We start from the raw sequence: 18,120 nt of genomic DNA on the forward strand, positions 1-18,120 counted from the left end.
CTTGCTCCGGAAACATTTGCTTCCACTCTTCCCCCAGACAGCGCCCTCCAAGCCACAAGGAGAGACCACATCCTGGGTGAGGGGTTCCAACAGCCATTCCGGGCCAATCAAAAGTAAAATAAAACCGAGTGGGAAATCCCAGAGCGTCCTGGCAACCAGGAGTCCACGGAAAAACAGGTTATTCCTGCTCACGGGGGCGGGCGGACTGGTTCTTGCCTTGGCCCCCAGTCAAGAGGTGACTAGAAACGGAGAAGGGGGCGGATTTCACAGGTGCGGAGGGCCTCATCGTGGAGCTCCGAAGGCCGGGCTGGGAGGGGTGGCCAGCGGAGCCAGCCCCGAGCTAAGCGGCAACCCAGAGGCAGCCAGCTCTGGGAGCGCCTCCGCCAGAGTTTCCCCGCTGTGCTCAACTGATGATTGGTGTCCCCGCTGACTTGCCAACTTAAGAAGGGACTTGGGGGTCGTTGCTGCGGTGTGGTGAGCTAAGCCGCTGCCTCCAGCGCTGGCATCCCATATGGTTGCCGGTTCAAATCCCAGCTGCTCCACTTCCCATCCAGCTCTCTGCCATGACCTGGGAAAGCAGTAGAAGATGGCCCAAGTGCTTGGGCCCCTGCAGCCGTGTGGGAGACCCGGAAGAAGCTCCTTGCTTCTGCCTCAGCTCCTGCTGGTGTGGCCATTTGAGGAGTGAGCCAGTGAATGGAAGAACACTCTCTCTCTTTCTCTCCCTCTCTCTTTCTCTCTCTCTGCCTCTCAAATAAATAAATAAATCTTGGGGGAAAAAAAAGAAGGGACGTGTTTTCCCTTTGATAAAGCACTAACCTTTGAGGGGCCATTTTAAATGCTCGTATCTTGGAACCCATAGATTCTGAGTGTTTTCCTCAGATATGCAGGTACAGAATTCTGGAACATTTCTTGCAGAAAAAAAAAATGTAACCATCTGGTTGTCTCTCAGTAAAAGCTCACTATTAGACATTTTTTAAAAAAGATTTATTTATTTGAAAGTCAGAGTTACACAGAGAGAGGAGAGGCAGAGAGAGAGAGAGGTCTTCCATCCGCTGATTCACTCCCCAGATGGCAGCAACAGCCAGAGCTACACCGATCTGAAACCAGGAGCCAGGAGTTTCATCTGGGTCTCCCATGCGGGTGCAGGGGCCCAAGCACTTGGGCCATCTTCCACTGCTTTCCCAGGCCACAGAAGAGAGCTGGATTGGAAGAGAGAGGACTCCCTGGGGCCTGACCCGAGCCGGCTGTGACTGTGCCCCTGGCCTCTGATGCCCACTTGGGACTAACCACTGACCTCACTCCCAGCCTCCACCGGTGCCCCTGGCTGCCCAGAGCCAGCAGGTGAGCCCGCGTCCAGGCTGGAGTGGCCGTCTCTCTGCAGGGTGAGCTGGGGAGCAGGTGGAGGCCCCTCCCTGGGCCGGTGCTGCCCCCGGAGGGCCCTGTCCTCGGGAACAGATGTCCTGTGGGCTCTGGCCGGGGTCCCTGCGGCCTCAGCGCCCCTGTGGAGCGGGAATGCGGCTTCCTAAGGTGCTTTCGGTTCTGTGTGCGATGTTTGCTGTGCTTCCGGCCGTGGCAGCTCCACGTGGGCTCGGGCCGGGCCAGCTGAAGGGCTGCTGGACAGCAAGAGTAGGGCCCCTGCCCTTCCTCACCAAGCCCCTCTCTCCACGCTGGCATCCGGGACCAACAAGCGGGGTGGGAGGCAGGTGGGGGGTGTTTGTGCGGGCATCTTGGCCCTGGGCATCACCAAACCTCAGTGGAGGGGCTCTGCCCCAGCGAGGCCCAGCCAAAGCCGACCTGCCCGATGTCCTCCCGACTGGACTCTGTGGCGGAAGCAGCCCTGGATATGGGCCAGAGCCTGGGCAGCAGCCGCACTCCAGGCCAGGGATGGTGGCCACGCGTGGCCGTGCACGGTGCTGTCCTGGGCTGCCTGTGGCCTCCCACTCCCTAAGGCTGAAGGAAGAACAGGCCTCGGGCCGGGCAGGAGCGGCTCCTGCCATTCTTTTCTTTTCTTTTTTTCATTTGGAGTCTTCAGTGCCCCTTCCCTCACCGTGTCCCCCCCCCCCCAGCCCCTCCTGGGGTGGCAGCCCAGGGCCACCTTGCACCACTGGACCGTGGAGCATGGGGGGAGGGGTCCTTGACCTCGTGGGGAGCAGGGCAGCCAGCGGCACGAGGCGCCCACTCCCCAGGGTTGGGCTTGGGAGGTGGGAGGGCCTGGGTGGGAGCAGCCCCTGACCCTTCTCCCTCCACCCCCCCACCTCACTATGCAACCCCAGGTCCCAGCCCTGCCCAGTTCCTGCGCCCTAGGTGAGGGGCCAGGGCCTCTCGCATGGAATCGTCCCCCGTGTTGAGCCACGACGGGTGTGTTCCATTTCACTGTCTGCCATGGAACAGACACGCACACGGTTCTGTCGAGATGCCCCTCCCCTACCCCCACCCTCCATGCCACCCGCCCAGCTCCATGGGGCTGCGGCTGTCCGTCCGTACTGTCGCTGTGCTGTTTTTGTTTTTTTTTTTTTTTAAGACTGGGTTTGGGGTTTGATTTTTATTTCTTTGGGGACCTTATTTTTCTTGGCAAATACTAAAAATCTCGTCAATGTGATTTCTGTGGTTTCTATTCAGCTTGGATTTCATGTTTTAAAATAAACAAATTTAAAAAAAAAATTCAGTTAGGTCATCATGCCTACCTCATAAGAGACTGATAATGGGGAAGGGAGCCTCTTTTGCCATGGACCAGGCTTAAGAATCCTCCTCTTCCTGTCTCTTTGGCCCACTCATGATGGGCATCTCTCTGTGTGAGGTGGCCCACACACAAGCATGACTGTATCTTCACTCTCTCCCTCTCTTAAGTAAATCCTGCTTTTACTTACGCTGAATCTGCCACAGGCCTGCTCGGTCTACGTGAGACCCCTGCTGCCAGGTTGCATGGCAAAGGATGTGGCCGTTCCCAGGAACACAGCACCTCAGTTGACATTCCACCTTACAAAATGCTCTCAACAGAGGGAATAAATCTACACTACACCCACATTCACATCTGTATCTGCAAACAAGATGGTGAAAGAGGATCTGAAGTTTGAACTTGAAGAAATGACAGACTCTGAGACGTCTTTGCAAAAAAAAGCTTGGAATATAAGGAAGTGACCCACCTGAATCCTGGGGGAAAGGGCATGAGGGAGGGAGTGGGGCAGGAAACAAGTGGTCCCAGGTTGGCAAAGCAGAGCATCAAGAGAACAATGATACCACACAGCCAGTGAAGGAGTTTACTCACTTCCGTAAGAGGAACAGGACTTCGGTCACCAGGAAGATCACATCACATATTATTATTATGCCGTTTATATACTTAGGATAGAGTTAACACTGCAAAAAAAACAAATGCACATCCTGTTCTAAATTTCTGAGTTCAGTCATCCTCTTCTTCAGCTGAAACATGACAGATTCCTCTGAGGAATGCTTGCGCTAGCTGAGTGGGTCCTTTGCCAGCCACAAAGTTCCAAGTCCTGGAGTAAGCAAAACAGATGAGACGCTCCTGATAGAAAGATGCCTTAACCGGGAGGACATTTGGAGCAACCGCAAAGATAGTGCTTGGGACACCCACAGCCTGTATTGGAGGGCCTGGGGTCCAGTCCTGATCTACCTCTGATTCCAGCTTCGTGCTAATGCACACCCCGGGAGGCAGCAAGTGTTGGCTCGAGTACTTGGCTCCTTGCCACCCATGGATTCCACTTGAGCCAGCTCTGGCTGCTGTAGGGAACAAACCAGCAGATGAAGATTGCTCTCATGTCTGTCACCCTGCTTTTCAAATAAAATAAATAATTAATTAGTTAATTGTAAAATTATATACATAAAAGAAAACTTGTGCAGAAAGATGTCTTAATAAGCCTTATTCCCTCTGGATGGGCCATACTTTAAACTAAAAAGGAGTAGATAATAATCACAATTACTTTCCTTGGATCTCAATCTTCTAAATTACAACCAGCAATCTTCCACTGCAACTTCTTGAGGGAAATGTGCAAACTTGCTATTTATTATTATAAAGCTTGAACTCCCGGATCCAGTAAAAACTGTCTAGGGCTTAGTGGATAAATTAAATCAAACAATAAAATTCCTTTTTTTTAAAGATGTATTTATTTGAAAAGCAGTGAGAGAGAAAGAAAGAGAGCTCTTTCATCCATGGGTTCACTTCCCAAATGGCCACAATAGCCAGGAGCTTGGAGTTCCATGCGTAAGCCAGGAGTTAGTTCCATCCCTAAGCCAGGAGCTTGGCATTCCATCCAGGTCTCCCTTGTGGGTGGTGAAGAGTCAAAGTGACTCCATTTTAAAACAATAAAAAGCAGCCTCCGTTTCCCATAGCAGACCCAAGTCCTTGTAAAAGCAGGCATTCGAAGATATCAAAGCTTACCACCGGCAGCTCAGTAAAGATTACCAAATAAAGTAACTCCCTGAACCCAAGCCAATCGGAGACCACCCTGTTCAACTAAGAGCAACCTGAAACAGCCCCGTCCAATCACCAAAAGCCCTGTACTATAGGCCCCCGCTGATGTAACCCTGTGGTTTTTTCCTTTAAAAATGCTCCCAAACAAAGGCCAGGGCCTTCCTCTGACCTCTGCTGTGTTGGTTGGTTAGATGAGGTCCCTGCCGCAGCTTGTACTTCCAGAATAAACCTTGCTTTTGCATTTCGGTGAGATCAAGTCTCTGGTGACTTTTTGGGGATTCAATGATCTTGGTATAACAGGTGGCAGAGGCCCAAGCACTCCAACCACCTTCCATTGCTTTCCCAGGCACATTAGCAAGGAGCTAGATCAGAAGCAGACTCATATCCAATCCACTGTGACCTGTTTGTTCTCATCAAATTACTCTCAGTAATGCTCACTTTTTTTGTTTGTTTAAATTCTTCATGTTGGAATTTAAAGTCCTTTGTGGCCTAATTCCAGCTATTTTCTAATTATTTTTCTGCGTTGACTGTGAGCTCAATCAAGTACAACCTTTCACTGTTGCCTGAAGGTAGGATTGATTTCTACTCAGAGGTGTGGCCTCCTCAGAGTGGAAATTTAACACAGAGGAGAATGTGACAATTTCCTGTGGGTCATTGTGCAAGGAAATTCCTCAACTCTGCCTAACAACAGCTGAAGACCAAAAAAAAAAAAAAAAAAAAAAAAAAAAAAAACAACTCCCCCACTACAGGAAGGTTGTGTACAGCAGTGTGGGCCAGGTGTAAGTGTGTGCAGGCGTGGAGGAAAGCAAACGGCTATCCCACACAGCACCTCAGGAACACCTGCTCCTGAGACGCTGTCACACAGAGAGTGTTCAGAGGACCGGCACCCAGGGCAGAAGCAGTGGGAGGTGAGAAAAGGTAAGGGCGGGGAAGGGTAACAGTACTACACCCCCATTCACAAAGCACACTTATTTAGTCCACACCACAGAAATGTGGGTAGTAATTAATATTTGCATGATGCTACACCCTGTAGAGATTCCCTTTATATTTATTATCTTCATAACGACTATCCCCGTTTGCACATGGGGAAGCTAAAGCTCAAAATTAGGAAACAGCTTGTCTAATAGAGAGAGAGAGAGAGAGCTGGAATTCTAATGTAAGCCTAGGCGCATCTTGGCCAGCAGGGCCTCAGAGATTCTGAGGTCACTGCTAGATCTGAAAAATGTGGCCTCACTGCTCTGGGCAGCAGCTGTAGACCAGGACTTGAGCCTACTCTCCCTCCTTCTTGGAAAGGCTTCTTCCTGGGCTTCAGAGAAATTCACTTCCCAGGTCATTTTTCTTCTTTCCCCTGGGCTGAGTCATCTTCCTCTCCTTGCTATTTATTTATTTATTATTTATTTATTTGAAAGCCAGAGTTACAGGGACAGAGAGACAGAGAGGTCTTCAATGTGCTGGTTTATTCCCTAAATGGCCGCAACAGCCAGAGCTGTGCTGACACGAAGCCAGGAGCCAGGAGCTTCTTCCAGGTCTCCCACTAAGGTGCAGGGGCCCAAGGACTTGGGCCATCTTCTACTGCTTTCCCAAGCCATAGCAGAGAGCCAGATTGGAAGTGGAGAAGCCAGGATTCGAACCGGCGCCCATATGGGATGCAGATGGTGGCTTTCCCTGCTACACCACAGCGCCGGCCCCTCTGCTTGCTTTTTGATGTTGCTTATTCACCTAGATCGAGCACCATCAAAACAGAGACATCCCCTGTCTTGTTCGCCTCCAGCCCCAGTGCTAGGAGCTCCGCCATGCGGAGACCCTCCTTACATCACTACTAAGTGCAAGACTGAATGGTGGGAACACCACACTGATCAGGGCACGATCCCCGCCCTCAGGTGGCTCCCACTCCAGTCAGGAAGACGGTTCAACACTCAGAAGGTGCCAGTGAAGTGGGTAAGAAGCCCGATACAAGGAACTGTGGGAGAATGTGAGGTGGACACAGGACACACTTGGTTCTTCCTGAGCTGAATAGTCCCACGTCCCTCACACTCCATATGATCAACACTGAGATCTTGCCCTAAATCCCCCCCAAAATGTTGTTCACTTTGCATTCTGTGTCTCGGGGATGGTACCACCACACACCTGATTACAAGAGTCCTGGGAGTCACCTCCACCCCCCACATCCAATCAGTGGCCAGGTTAGGCTGGTTGTGGCTTCTCAGTGTTTGGCAATGCTCCTCACCATCTCCATGGCCGCCTCACCTTGCTCATGCCCACTGTGTTCTCCTGTGGTCTTTGAAGCTCGTTTCTCTCCTCTCTGGTACATTTTCAACACTTCCATAAATGAACAGGAACAGGTCTCTCCCTCCTGCTTAAAGACCTCTATTGTCTCTTGGCCCAGTCCCCAAGTGCAGCCCTTAGTGAGCTGGCCCTAGTCTCTCCTGAGTCACAGCCCACATCTTCTGCCTCCAACCACTAGCAAGGACCGAGAACACTCATGTTTCACCCCTCCCCACTTTTGCACAAGCCATTGTGTAAAACTTCCTCTGAAGACACTGCTGAAGTCCTAAGCATTTTACATCAGTTAACTCCCAATCCTCACAACTTCCATTCTCCCCAGAGAGCAAATGATTTCCCAGCTAATGTGTGGTGGCACTGGGATTTGAATCCCCATCTGCTGCCAGTCTGTGGCCATAAACACTGGACAATATTGCTGACTCTGCCTTGCCTGGCCCCCATACCCATTCACCTGGTAGAACATGTGTCAGCTTCCAATGCCCAACTCAAGCTTCACTTTCTCTGTAACATTTTCCTGGCTCCCCCAGAGTTAACCACTCATTTTGCTAATGCTGTCATTGTACGTTGGTCACACCCTGTTATGACATTTGCTGCACTTTATTGTGTCCATTTAAGAGCCTACCCAACCCTAGACAGAGATCGGGTTGCACATGAGAATTACTCTGGACTGTGGAAGTCCGCACACTGATTTCCTGAACGGCCTATTTACTCATTTGTAGTCATGCTTATGTCTTGCTATCAGTTTACCAGATCTTATTCATCCTAAGCTCCTTGCCTTCCTTGAGAGCTTCAGTTTGATTCTTGTTTGCCTGCTCTGCCAAATATGCCTGTGCTTGTTCTGTCCCTGAACTTCCTTCTTTGACAGGAAACCCAGTAATAACCGTCATGGGGTGCTGTCACCACAGGTAGCCACAACTGGGTGGGGCTGATGCCCCAACCTGGTACTGGACGATTCACACTTACTTGGTTAAAATCTTTGCTTTGGTTTCACTCAAGTTACCTCATGGGGCCAAGAGGTTATTAAAAGATCAAATCAGGAAAACTAAACAACTGAGTTCAGGAAGAGCAAAAACACTAATGAAGTTGGATTGCAAGCTCATCATTGCCGATTCCACCATTTACACAACTCTATCCAAACTCTCCTTTATTTCCACTTAGCTGCTGGCTTTTTCCCCACTTCCATTCTATGCACTTCTTTCAAATTTCATCCTTCCACTCACTCATGGTGTCTTCATCGTTTTGATTGGCCGTGACTCCATGGTTCTCTCTGCAAATGTGCAGCTTCAGCTCTTCTAAATGCTTAATTCTCTGTGTTTCTAATTTGTTTCCCAAGAACAAGAGGCTGATTGGCTCCAGCTCCTCTTTTCATGTCATGTCATAAAACATTTACCATTGGCCAGCCTCTGGATTGACTGTCCTCGAGAACAGAGCTAATGTCCATCCAGTCAGCTGTGAGGAGGGGAACAGAGTTAAATCTGGCAAAACTTAGCCACCTGGGCTGCCCCTGCCACAGAGGCTGTGAGTAAGATGCTTTCCTTGAAAAGGACTAAAGAGGGGCCAGAGTTGTGGAGCAGCAGGTTAAGCTGCCACCTCTGATGCCAGTTAATCCATAGGGGCGACAGTTCAAGTCTTGGCTGCTCCACTTCTGATCTACCTTCTCACTAACATGCCTGGGAAAACAGCAAAAGATGGCCCAAGTCCTTGGGCCTCTGCACCCATGCGAGAGACCTGGATGGAGTTCCTGGCTCCTGGCTTCAGCCTGGCCCAGTCTGACTATTTTTAGAGTGAACCAGTGGATGGAAGATCTCTCTCCCTCTCTCTCTGTTAACTTTGCCTTTCAAATAAATAAATCTTTTTCAAAACATAAAAAGGACCACAGAAAAGAAGGTCTATGATTCAGATATGGAATACTTTAGACTGATGATTCTTTAATATTTTTTGACCGTAGGTTTGTCTGAGAATCAGATGAAAGTTAGGGTTCCTTTACTAGAAAAAAAAATTCTCTTATACAGAAACATAACCTCAAGGTATTAAAGACCCCCAGGAGCCATCCATGGACTGTGCCGCCACACAGATCTGCAGGCTACCCACAGCCCTGCTCCAAGGCAGCACTATTTTGCATTCACGCTTGCATCTCCAGTGCCTAGCACTGGGCTTGGCACATAGTACACTCATTTCCCCAGGTATTTGTTGAATGAACACCTTGAAAAATTCATTCATTCATCAAGATCGAAGAAGTTACTCAGGGGTTTGCATGGGGTTAAAGGGTTAAGCCAATGCCTACAAAACCAGCATCCCCTATGAGAGCTCTGGTTCGAGTCCCACGTGCACCACTCTGTTCCAGCTCCCGGCTGATCCAGGGAGGCACTAGATGATAATTATCGGGGACTCTGCCACCCACAAAGGAGACCGCGTTGGGGTTCCTGACTCCTGGCTTCCCCTGGCCATTGTGGCCATTTGAGGAGTAACTCAATGGATGGGAGATAATATATATTTCTCTCTCCTGGTCATTTGGCCTCTAAACTAAATAAAATTAATCTTCAAAAAAAAATAAAGAGGTTATTCAGAGCCACAGAGAGGCTAAGAAGTTTGGGTTTGAGGTAAAAGTGATTGGGATGACATTTGCATTGTATTTGTTGTTGTTGTTGTTGTTGTTGTTGTTGTATTTTGGTTTTAAAGATTTATTTTTTATTTATTTGAAAGTCAGAGTTGCCTTGAGCTTCTTCCCATTCTCACATGTGGGTTCAGGAGCCCAAGCCATCAGAAATGGAGCAACAAGGACTCGAACTGGCACCCATATCAGGTACTGGCATTGTAGGTGACAGTTTAACCTACTACACCACAACACTGACCACTGTATTTTGATTTTAAGTAGGCAATTTATCAGAGCTACATGCCAGGAAAATATTTTTAACAGTCAATGGGACAGACGAGGGCAAGAGACCAGTTAGGAAATTAGAGGAAAGAGCAAATGAAAACCTAAACAAGAACAGGGGACGCAGGTTTACACAGGAGAGCCAGAGCCAAGAAAGAAAATGAAATGTGTCAAGTACTTGTGGTAAAGGCCTTCCCAAGGTCAGAAAGAAAGAAGAGAGGAAAAAAAGAAAAAGAAAACTTATCCTGAGAATGGAATATGGTCATTACCTGCTTCCCTGTGTTTCACCTGTTTATTTGTAACAGTTTCAGCCCCTGTTTGCTCTCACAGAGTGCTGGTGTTAACCTTTGCCAGGCAGCATGAGGCGTAGTATGTGTGTGGAAGGAATATGAGGTATATTAATTAGAATTAAACATCACTAGTAACTACATACACATTCGCAGTATGGTATCAACTCCTATAGCCTTCACATAACATTAGAATAGCCAATCAAATGTATGTGGGGCGCAAAGATATATAAGGAAATGCCCCTTTTTTGTTCTGGGCTCAGTCTTTTTGAATATGAATCCAACTGATCCTTATGCCATAATAATAATAATAATAAAGACTGCTTCCTGGCCTGGTGTCTCCTCTCTGCTCACAAATCCCGCTACAATAAGACTTGTGGTTACGAAGAGGATTTAAAGTCAAAACGTGGCTCCAGTGTCCTCACAGGGGAAAATGGAAGAGTGGCAGTATCATTAGCAGAGATGGAGATTTAGGAAAAACAGGTTACATCTTGAATTACTGAGTCTGATGAGCAGTGGGACTTTCAATGGGTTTGATACAGGTAGGAGAAAGCAAGCTAGGTTAGGTTAGTCTTGGGCAGACAGCTAAGATTGGGGTCTACACAGTCAGGAGAGCTTGCTCTGGTTACTAAGCAACATAGCTACAGGCACTTAAGAGATACGTTTTGCAAAAACTGAATGGGGAACTTAAAAATAGGAAACTATAAATGAAGGGGTAAGAGAGAAAAACCTGTGATTGTAAGCTAAGGAGCCCAAGACCATAATCGCATGGTAGGGGACTGGCTAAACCCTAGATAACACACCTGGGACCACAGCTGACCAAATGGGAGGAGTGGGAAATCAGACTGCAGCAGAGCTCAGCACAGGATGAGCACTTTCCTTGGAGGACCCTGCACACACTTCCCAGAGGGTATAAATCCCCCAGTTCACTTCCTTTCTGCCCTGAAAAGCCCCTCCCGGCTGCTTTCCTGGGGGTCTTCTCTGCTCTTTTCCATCCTGCCTTGCTGTTTCAGACAGTCCCTCTTGCCCAGCCGCGTGGCTACAAGAGCTATCTCTGTTCTTTCAGTAAAATCTTGCCAGCTCATCGGTCTCATACTTTGTAAGTTCTCGGGGTTCAGTCTCAGCTGTAACAGATTCATAAACAAACACAGGAAACCTCGGGTCACCTGCTCAGTGAGTCCAGAGCAGACAGCAGGCAGCAAATTACAGCGCCCTGCAACACTCCCTTCACATCTCCCTTGCGGCTTTGGAAGCCCTCTGGAAACCATCATTGCATTTGACAGCAGGAACAACTTTATGAAACAGGAAAGGCAGTGTCACCTACGTGCAGACAAGGAACTGAAAGCTCGGGGGAGGGGGCGGGGAGTGGTTAAAAGCCTTGCAGTGCAGGAACAGCCCCAGGATTAGAACGCAGAGCCTCTGGTTCTTAACTACCAACTCTTCTGCAAATGTCACTCAGACACATGCCCTACTAGCACGGGTCAATTTTGACATTGCAATTTTTTGTCGTCTTTTTTTTTTATTATTTATTTTATTTATTTGAAAGGCCAGAGTTACAGACAGAGGGAAAGACAGTGAGAGAGAGAGCTTCCATCCACTGGTTCAGTCCCCAAGTGGCCACAACAGGCGGGGCTGGGCCAGGCCGAAGCCAGGAGCCAAGAACTTCATCCAGTCTCTCACGGGGATGGCGGGGGCCCAGGTGCTTGGGCTGTCCTCCGCTGATTTCCCAGGCGCATTTGCAGGGAGCTCCAAGGGAAGTGGAGCAGCCAGGACGCCAACGGAGCTCATATGCCAGCTAGGCCACAGCACAGGCCCCTGTCTTGTCTTTTTAAACTGTCGCCGGTTTAGGGAAAAGCTGGAAGAAGTCACCAGCACTCCTTGCCAACCACCAGTGCCCACCGCTCGTTCAGTACCTTCAGTGTCGGGGAGCAGAGGGCCCTGGCTCCCGGACACTGCGGAGGCGCAGTCATGACCCACACTCGGTCTCGACACCTTTCCCTGCCCATGCGGCCTGAACGCCCGGCTTTCCTAAGCTCACTTGTAATTCTGAGAGGTGGAAAATCCTCGAGGGTCACAGCACGGAGCGCGTCTCCGAGGGGACCGCGGTCTCGTCGCGCGTTCCGCTGGGCGTGCCGGGCAGGCGGGCCCGGACCTGCGGGCGGGGCGGGCTGCGTGAGTCAGGCCTGAGCCATGTGGGCGGGGAGGGCGCAGCCCCGCGCCGCGCTCGCTTGGCTCCCAGCCCCGCACTCGCTCCGCTCCGCTCGCCGCGCCGCCCGCCTCGCGCAGCTCCGCTCGGTAAGCCCCGCTGTGGGTGCGTCTTCCTCTGCCTTCAGCAAACCCCTCCACCAGGCTTCATCTTTGATTTCCGTGCGGACGTGGCAGGAACCGCAGCAGGAAAAATGAATCTTGTGGGAGGGGACGCGCGAAGAGGCGCGGACCGAGGAAGCCCTCGAAGGCCCCTTGCAGTGGCGACCGAGGGCTGCCCGGGAGGGTCTTTGGTTTTCGCAGTCCGGTGAGGGCTCGGGCTGGGGGGCAAGAAACGCCTCGCTGGGGCCCAGGGCCGCTTCTCGGCGCCCGAGGGCAGCGAAGGGCGGAGGTCTCCGGGCGGGCGGCTAGGCGGGCCGCTGGAGCCCGGGAGCAAAGTTAGAGCCCGGGGTTGGAGTTTGGGAGGCGTCGCTGGTTTTCCGTTTCTGTAGAACGAGACCATTCAGAACCCGCTCCCGGTAGTCTCGGGGCGGGCTGGCGGGGGGGGGGGGGGGGGGGGTCGGGGTCGGGGTTTCGGTCGGCCGCGGGCAGGGGGCTGGAGCGCAGGCCCCCGGGCCCAGGGAGCGGAACCCAGCCCCGCCGCCCGCTCCGGCGCCGCCGCCCAGGGCGCGCACGCTGTGGCCCGCCGGCTCCGCTCGGTGAACGCCCTTTCCGTGCGCCCCGCGCCTGCACCGGCCCGGGCGGGGGTCGGCCACCGCGGCCGATCTACAGACCGAGCAAGGCTGCCGCGTACTTCAGTATGTGCGGGAGGAGAAGGCGCCTTGACCCGGGAACACTGTCTGAAAGCCAGACGCAGGCAGCGTACATGCACAAAGTTTGTCGAAACACAGCCACGCCCGTTCCCCCAAGCGCTCGGTTGGCAGTCTTGGTTCCTCGTGGCTTCCTTCTCCCGAGGCGGCTGGGGGAGGCCCTTCCAGGGTTCAGGGGACGCACGTATTATGGAAAAAAAGTTTAAAACTCTGCATAGATTTCAGAAAGTGTTTTACGCCAGAGTAAACTTAATCTTTTAATTCCATTTTTCCGCAAACTTGGGAGCACCCTCGTATGCGTTTTTCTTTTTCTTTCCTGGAGCTGGAGGGCTTGGCGTGCATTTTTCACATTCTTTCACGGTGTCCAGTTGTTTCTTCCTTCCTGTTACGAGATCTCGCACCAAGCAAGACGCAGAGGGCGCGGTGAAGCAGGCAGAGCGCCGGCCCCCCGCGGCTCCACCGTGGGCCCAGCCTGCCGGGCTTGGGGTACCACCTCCAGAGCCCCCAGAGCGCCACAAAGCAAATAGCTGCGTTTCAGTAGCTTGAGCCTGTGTCTCTTTCTGGAAAATCACTTCCTGGGGAAAATACGGAGAAGTTTTCATGCCCTCCTTGTGGCTGGTAGCAAGTTTTCCAGAGGGGAGAAATCATCTAAATTACAATACAGATTATTAAAGGGGGGATCGCTTTAAACCTGGGGGGAAGGGGGATAGAAGACGCACATACAGCTGCAGAAAGAGTTGGAAAGGCTGGGCTCCTGGGCCAGCCGGGGGTGTCTACGCGATGTGACACACCTGCGAGATTTAATCCTGATGAGAGCACGTTGTGCAAACACGTCTGTTTCTAGGCCATGATATTGTGTTTCTCCGCCAAGCCCCGAGCATACCAACACTTGTTTCCTGAAGGAAAACTTCCCTTGGGGGGGGGGGGGACTCTTGAGCGTTGTGACTGTTGGGAATGGACCCCCCCACACACACACACACGCCCAGAAGCGTTCAGGGGCTCCAGCGGCTCCACGGGGCACTGGGAAGCAGGCGGTGCCAGGCAGGAGACGGAGTTCGGCGGGGACGGAGGGGGCAAGGCCGCCAAAGCAGAGATCCGCTGCTGTCCCGCTGAGAGCTCAGGTCACTAACAGTGCTCAGATCAGTCCTCAGCACGTGCTAATTACAGGGCCCGAAAGGGACGAATTAAAGGCTAAACGTTAGCTTGCAAATCTCATCATCTAAATATAAATCATTGTTAAGGCTGAGAGAGAAAGCCTCAAAGGAAGGGTGTGGCCAAGTTTATCGGAAAACCTGCCGTTACGGCTCGTGTCCACTAGGGGGAGCACAACAGTTCCTCACTTGCAGGGCTCCAGGTCCCCGGCAGCGAGAGGGGGCAGACAGCCGGGCAGACTTCCCTTGAACAATTCTTATTTTCGATTTTTACCTACTTACGTCCACTTTATTTGAAAGGCAGACGAAGAAAGATCTTCCGTCTGCTCATTTACTCCCAAATGCCTGCAACAGCCAGAGCTGGGCCAGGCGGAAGCCAGGAGCCAGGAACTCCCTTGGGGGGGGGGGGTCCCCCATGTAGGTGACAGGGACCCAAGCACTTGAGCCATCACTGCCGACTCCTCAGGGTGCACATTAGCAGGAGGCTGGGTGTGAAGGGGGACCAGGCAGCCCATGTGGATGCAGGCGTCCCAGGCTATGACTTCATGGCTGCAGCAGTGCCCTCCCCTCCCTGAGGAGAAAGAGCAGAATACAGCCCGGGTGCTGCTCTCGCTGGTGAAGCCGGCCGCTCTGGCTCTGCAGATGCCGCGCGGAGCCCCCACCGGAGCCTTTCCGGTGTGAAGTGGCCTCCGGAGAAGCCCGCAGGCCGTTCCTGCGGGAGTTAGTGGCCCTGGAAGCAGAAGGAGCCAAGGGCAAGGCCCACAGGAGAGGGCCTGGGGCCTGGACGGCAGGGGCGGCCTACCATGCCGGCCGCCTTCTCGTGCCCCGGCTCCTCCCGTGCGGAACGAGTGCTTCCTAGCTCTCATAGACCATGTCCGCTTCTAAGCATCTGAAAAGTGCACATCTCCACCCGGCACCAGAGCTGTCCATTTGCGGTCCTTCCAGAAAACGTGGGAAGCCCACGAATTCCATAATGCTTTTCAAAGACCCGGAGTTTCATTCCTCACAGCAGCCTCCAGGCATTCTCAGAAAATGGGTCAACAGACCACGGACAGTGCTTGGCGCGCATGTGGGTTTGCGGCTGCGCAGTTCTGCGTGCGCTTACTCGCACGGTCCAAGCCGTGAACCCTGTTGCTCTCCCCCTGTTTAGGCGGTCTTCTCCAAAGGCAGCAATGTCCAGGCCCACAGAGACCGAGCGCTGCATCGAATCCCTGATCGCCGTGTTCCAGAAGTACGCTGGAAAGGATGGGCACAGCGTCACCCTCTCCAAGACCGAGTTCCTGTCCTTTATGAACACAGAGCTGGCTGCCTTCACAAAGGTACTGCTCCCGGGCCCCCGGCCCCAACCCCAACACCCTGCACATCATGGCCCTGGCAGAAGGGCTGGGGATGAAGGCCCAGCAGCCGCTCCCCTGCCCCCCACCCCCGCTCCTGCCTCTTTTCACTCCCTCCGAGGTGCAGCGCAGGCTGCGTCCCCAGGCCCCAGGTGAGCAGCCCCGCATGGCTGTTGAAGATCATTTTCTCCTTTCCTTTGAGGATAGACGCGTTTGAATGGTCACAGTAGGTAGGCTGCACACCACAGGGACTGGCACAAGGCACAGCTGCTCCTCGACTTTTCAGGTGACGTCCTGGTGAGCTCATCACAAGTTGAAATATCATAAACTGAAAATGCATTTAATGCCCCCAGCCTACATCAAAGGTGCTCGGAGCACTCGTGTCAGCTTACAGTTGGGCAGAATCATCTCCCACCAAGCCTGTTCCGTAAGAAAGTTGAGTACCTCGTGTTCACACACGGAGGGGCGTTTTGTAGACACGGTGGGGTGCAAACACGGAACACAACATCCGAGAAGCACGAGTAGTACAGTACACCACGCAGCGCCAGCCGTCAGCCCGCGTCGCTGACTGGGCTGCCCAGCGCCGGGGAGGATCGTGCCACATAGCACTGGCCTGGGAAAAGCTCAAAATGCTGACTTCCAAGTATGGTTTCTACTGAATGCGTGTTGCTTTAGTACCACCACAAAGTAAAAAAAAAAAAAAAAATCCTCAGCTGGACTGTCCCAAGTTGGGGACTACCTGTAGGTGGAACAGTATTTGGCATTGCGGGATCATTTTCCGAGTTATTCCTCCACCCCAAAGGCCATAGGGAAGCCCTGTGCAATAGAACTTCGTGCAAACACGTCCTGACCTGCGCTCTCCAGTGTGGTAGCCCCAGCCACGGGTGCCTGTGCTCGAAACGTGGCTCCTACAACTAAGGCACCGACTTTCTCGATTGGTTCAGACTTAAATGTAGATCACCATATGTAACTCGTGGCCATACGTGAGTGTGTGTGTGTGTGTATGTGAGTGTGTGTTTGTGAGTGTATGTATGTGAGTGTGTGTATGTGTGTGTGAGTGCATGTGTATGTGTGTGTGAATGTCTGAGTGCATGTGTGTGTATGTGTGTGTGTGTGTGAGTGTATGTGTGTTGGGGGCTCAGACGAGCAGGGGATGAGACCAGGCAGGGCCTGCGCCTTCTTTCCATCTGCATGCACTCTGCTTTTATACGCTTGTGTCTTGGTGTTGGGTGCAACCCTTGACAGAAGTGTTCCTGATTCATCAAAATCGAGTCACCCACAATGTCACAGAAAGAACCTTGAACTTGGAGCAGAAAAGCCAGGTGCAGGTCCAGGTCTGCCCCCGAGGCAGGTCATTTTGCCTTTGTGACTATGTCTCTGTGTCTGGACCAGGAGAATGGGAAGAGCTCTGCCATGTGCCCCACACTCCTAAGAGAGCGGAGTGTGGCAGCGTCTCTGACAGCACCTTCGAAGACGCAGTAGAAAGGTTTTTTTCTTACCTTTGCAGAACCAGAAGGACCCCGGCGTCCTCGACCGCATGATGAAGAAATTGGACCTCAACAGTGACGGGCAGCTGGATTTCCAAGAATTTCTCAATCTCATTGGTGGCTTGGCCGTGGCTTGCCATGAGTCCTTTGTCAAGGCCGCCCCTCCCCAGAAGCGTTTCTGAGGCCGCCGTGGCTCTGGCCCGCAGACCCACCCCTACTGCTGCCAGCCTGCCAGCCCTCGCCACTCCTCACGGCCTGCCCTGAGCCCCCACTCCACACAGGCCACTCCTGCCGGCAGTGATAAAACAATAAAGCAGTATCTTTTTTTATGACACACACTAAAGAGTCTGTACATGTGTGCAAGGGAGGCTGCAGCATGGGAGGGGCGTAATGTAGACGGATGTGAGCCAGCGCCAGAAACCGCGTAGCAAATAGTAACGACATCCTTGGCTGTACTAACGTCATGACTAATGACACGATGAGAAGCACCCCAAATGTCTCAGCCCGATGGACAGGTGTCACCGTCGTCTGCCCATTAAATAGCCATCCCTGCTACAGGCACGGTCAGAGGCCCTGAGGCCACACTTGGCAAGGCGGGCAAGATGCTGCTTCACTTTGCTTCCCAGGGGGCCAGAAAACAACGAAGACAAATCGACAAAGGCCTGTTGGATGTGATGAAGCCTAGGAAGGAAAGGGCGCAGTGCTAGCAAGTTAGGGGGGCATGGGGAGGACACTGTTCTAGGAGGTGGTGTTTGTGCTGGGGGCTGAAGGACAAGGCGGAGCAGACACTGGCAAAGATGGAGAGGGGGACAGGAGGGCAGAGGTCATCAGGTGACAAGGAGCTGGGGTGTTCGAGGACTAGGGGACTCGGGATGTCAAGGTCTTCATGGTTAGTTGTGGGTTTCCCTTTAACATCACGCTCAGTTTAAGCTAGTGATATGGAACCACCAATGGTACCACGCCCTATATGTACAATGTTTTTTCCTATGTGTGCATGGCCTTGGTAAAAAAAAAAAAAAAAAGTGTAATGCATGAAAGGTCAATGAAGTTGAAACTCTCTTTTTTTAAAAAAAAAAAGTTTATTATTTGGAAGGTAGAGCAACAGAGAGAAGAGAGAGAGAGTGAGAGAGAGGAGAGAGAGAGAGGTCTCGCATACTCTGGTTCACTCTCCCAGTGCCCACAACAGCCATGACTGAACAAGGCCAAAGCCGAGAAGCAAGACTTCCATCTGGGTCTCCCATGTAGATGACTGGGACTCAA

General features: G+C 52.1%; 2 protein-coding genes across 2 annotated transcripts in view; both read left to right on the forward strand.

Moving 5' to 3' along the window:
* Nucleotides 1-14,898, forward strand: part of LOC149125518 (uncharacterized) — a 49,952-nt gene extending 35,054 nt beyond the window's left edge. The window contains exons 4-6 of the mRNA XM_089299384.1: nucleotides 11,928-12,046; nucleotides 12,224-12,386; nucleotides 14,682-14,898. Coding sequence (XP_089155510.1) covers nucleotides 11,928-12,046; nucleotides 12,224-12,386; nucleotides 14,682-14,898 — 499 coding nt within the window. The remainder of the gene's footprint in view (nucleotides 1-11,927; nucleotides 12,047-12,223; nucleotides 12,387-14,681) is intronic.
* Nucleotides 1,300-17,197, forward strand: S100A11 (S100 calcium binding protein A11; the record flags this gene model as incomplete). Its single annotated transcript, NM_001082187.1, is given in 6 exon segments — nucleotides 1,300-1,326; nucleotides 1,382-1,407; nucleotides 3,602-3,613; nucleotides 12,114-12,169; nucleotides 15,190-15,358; nucleotides 16,881-17,197. Coding segments are annotated over 2 exon segments (309 nt in total). The 3' UTR covers nucleotides 17,043-17,197.
* Between the last annotated feature and the right edge of the window lie 923 nt (nucleotides 17,198-18,120).

The sequence above is a fragment of the Oryctolagus cuniculus genome, chromosome 7, assembly GCF_051225735.1.
Source record: "Oryctolagus cuniculus isolate XC-2025 breed Fujian yellow rabbit chromosome 7, ASM5122573v1, whole genome shotgun sequence".
In the NCBI taxonomy this organism is placed as follows: Eukaryota; Metazoa; Chordata; class Mammalia; order Lagomorpha; family Leporidae; genus Oryctolagus; species Oryctolagus cuniculus.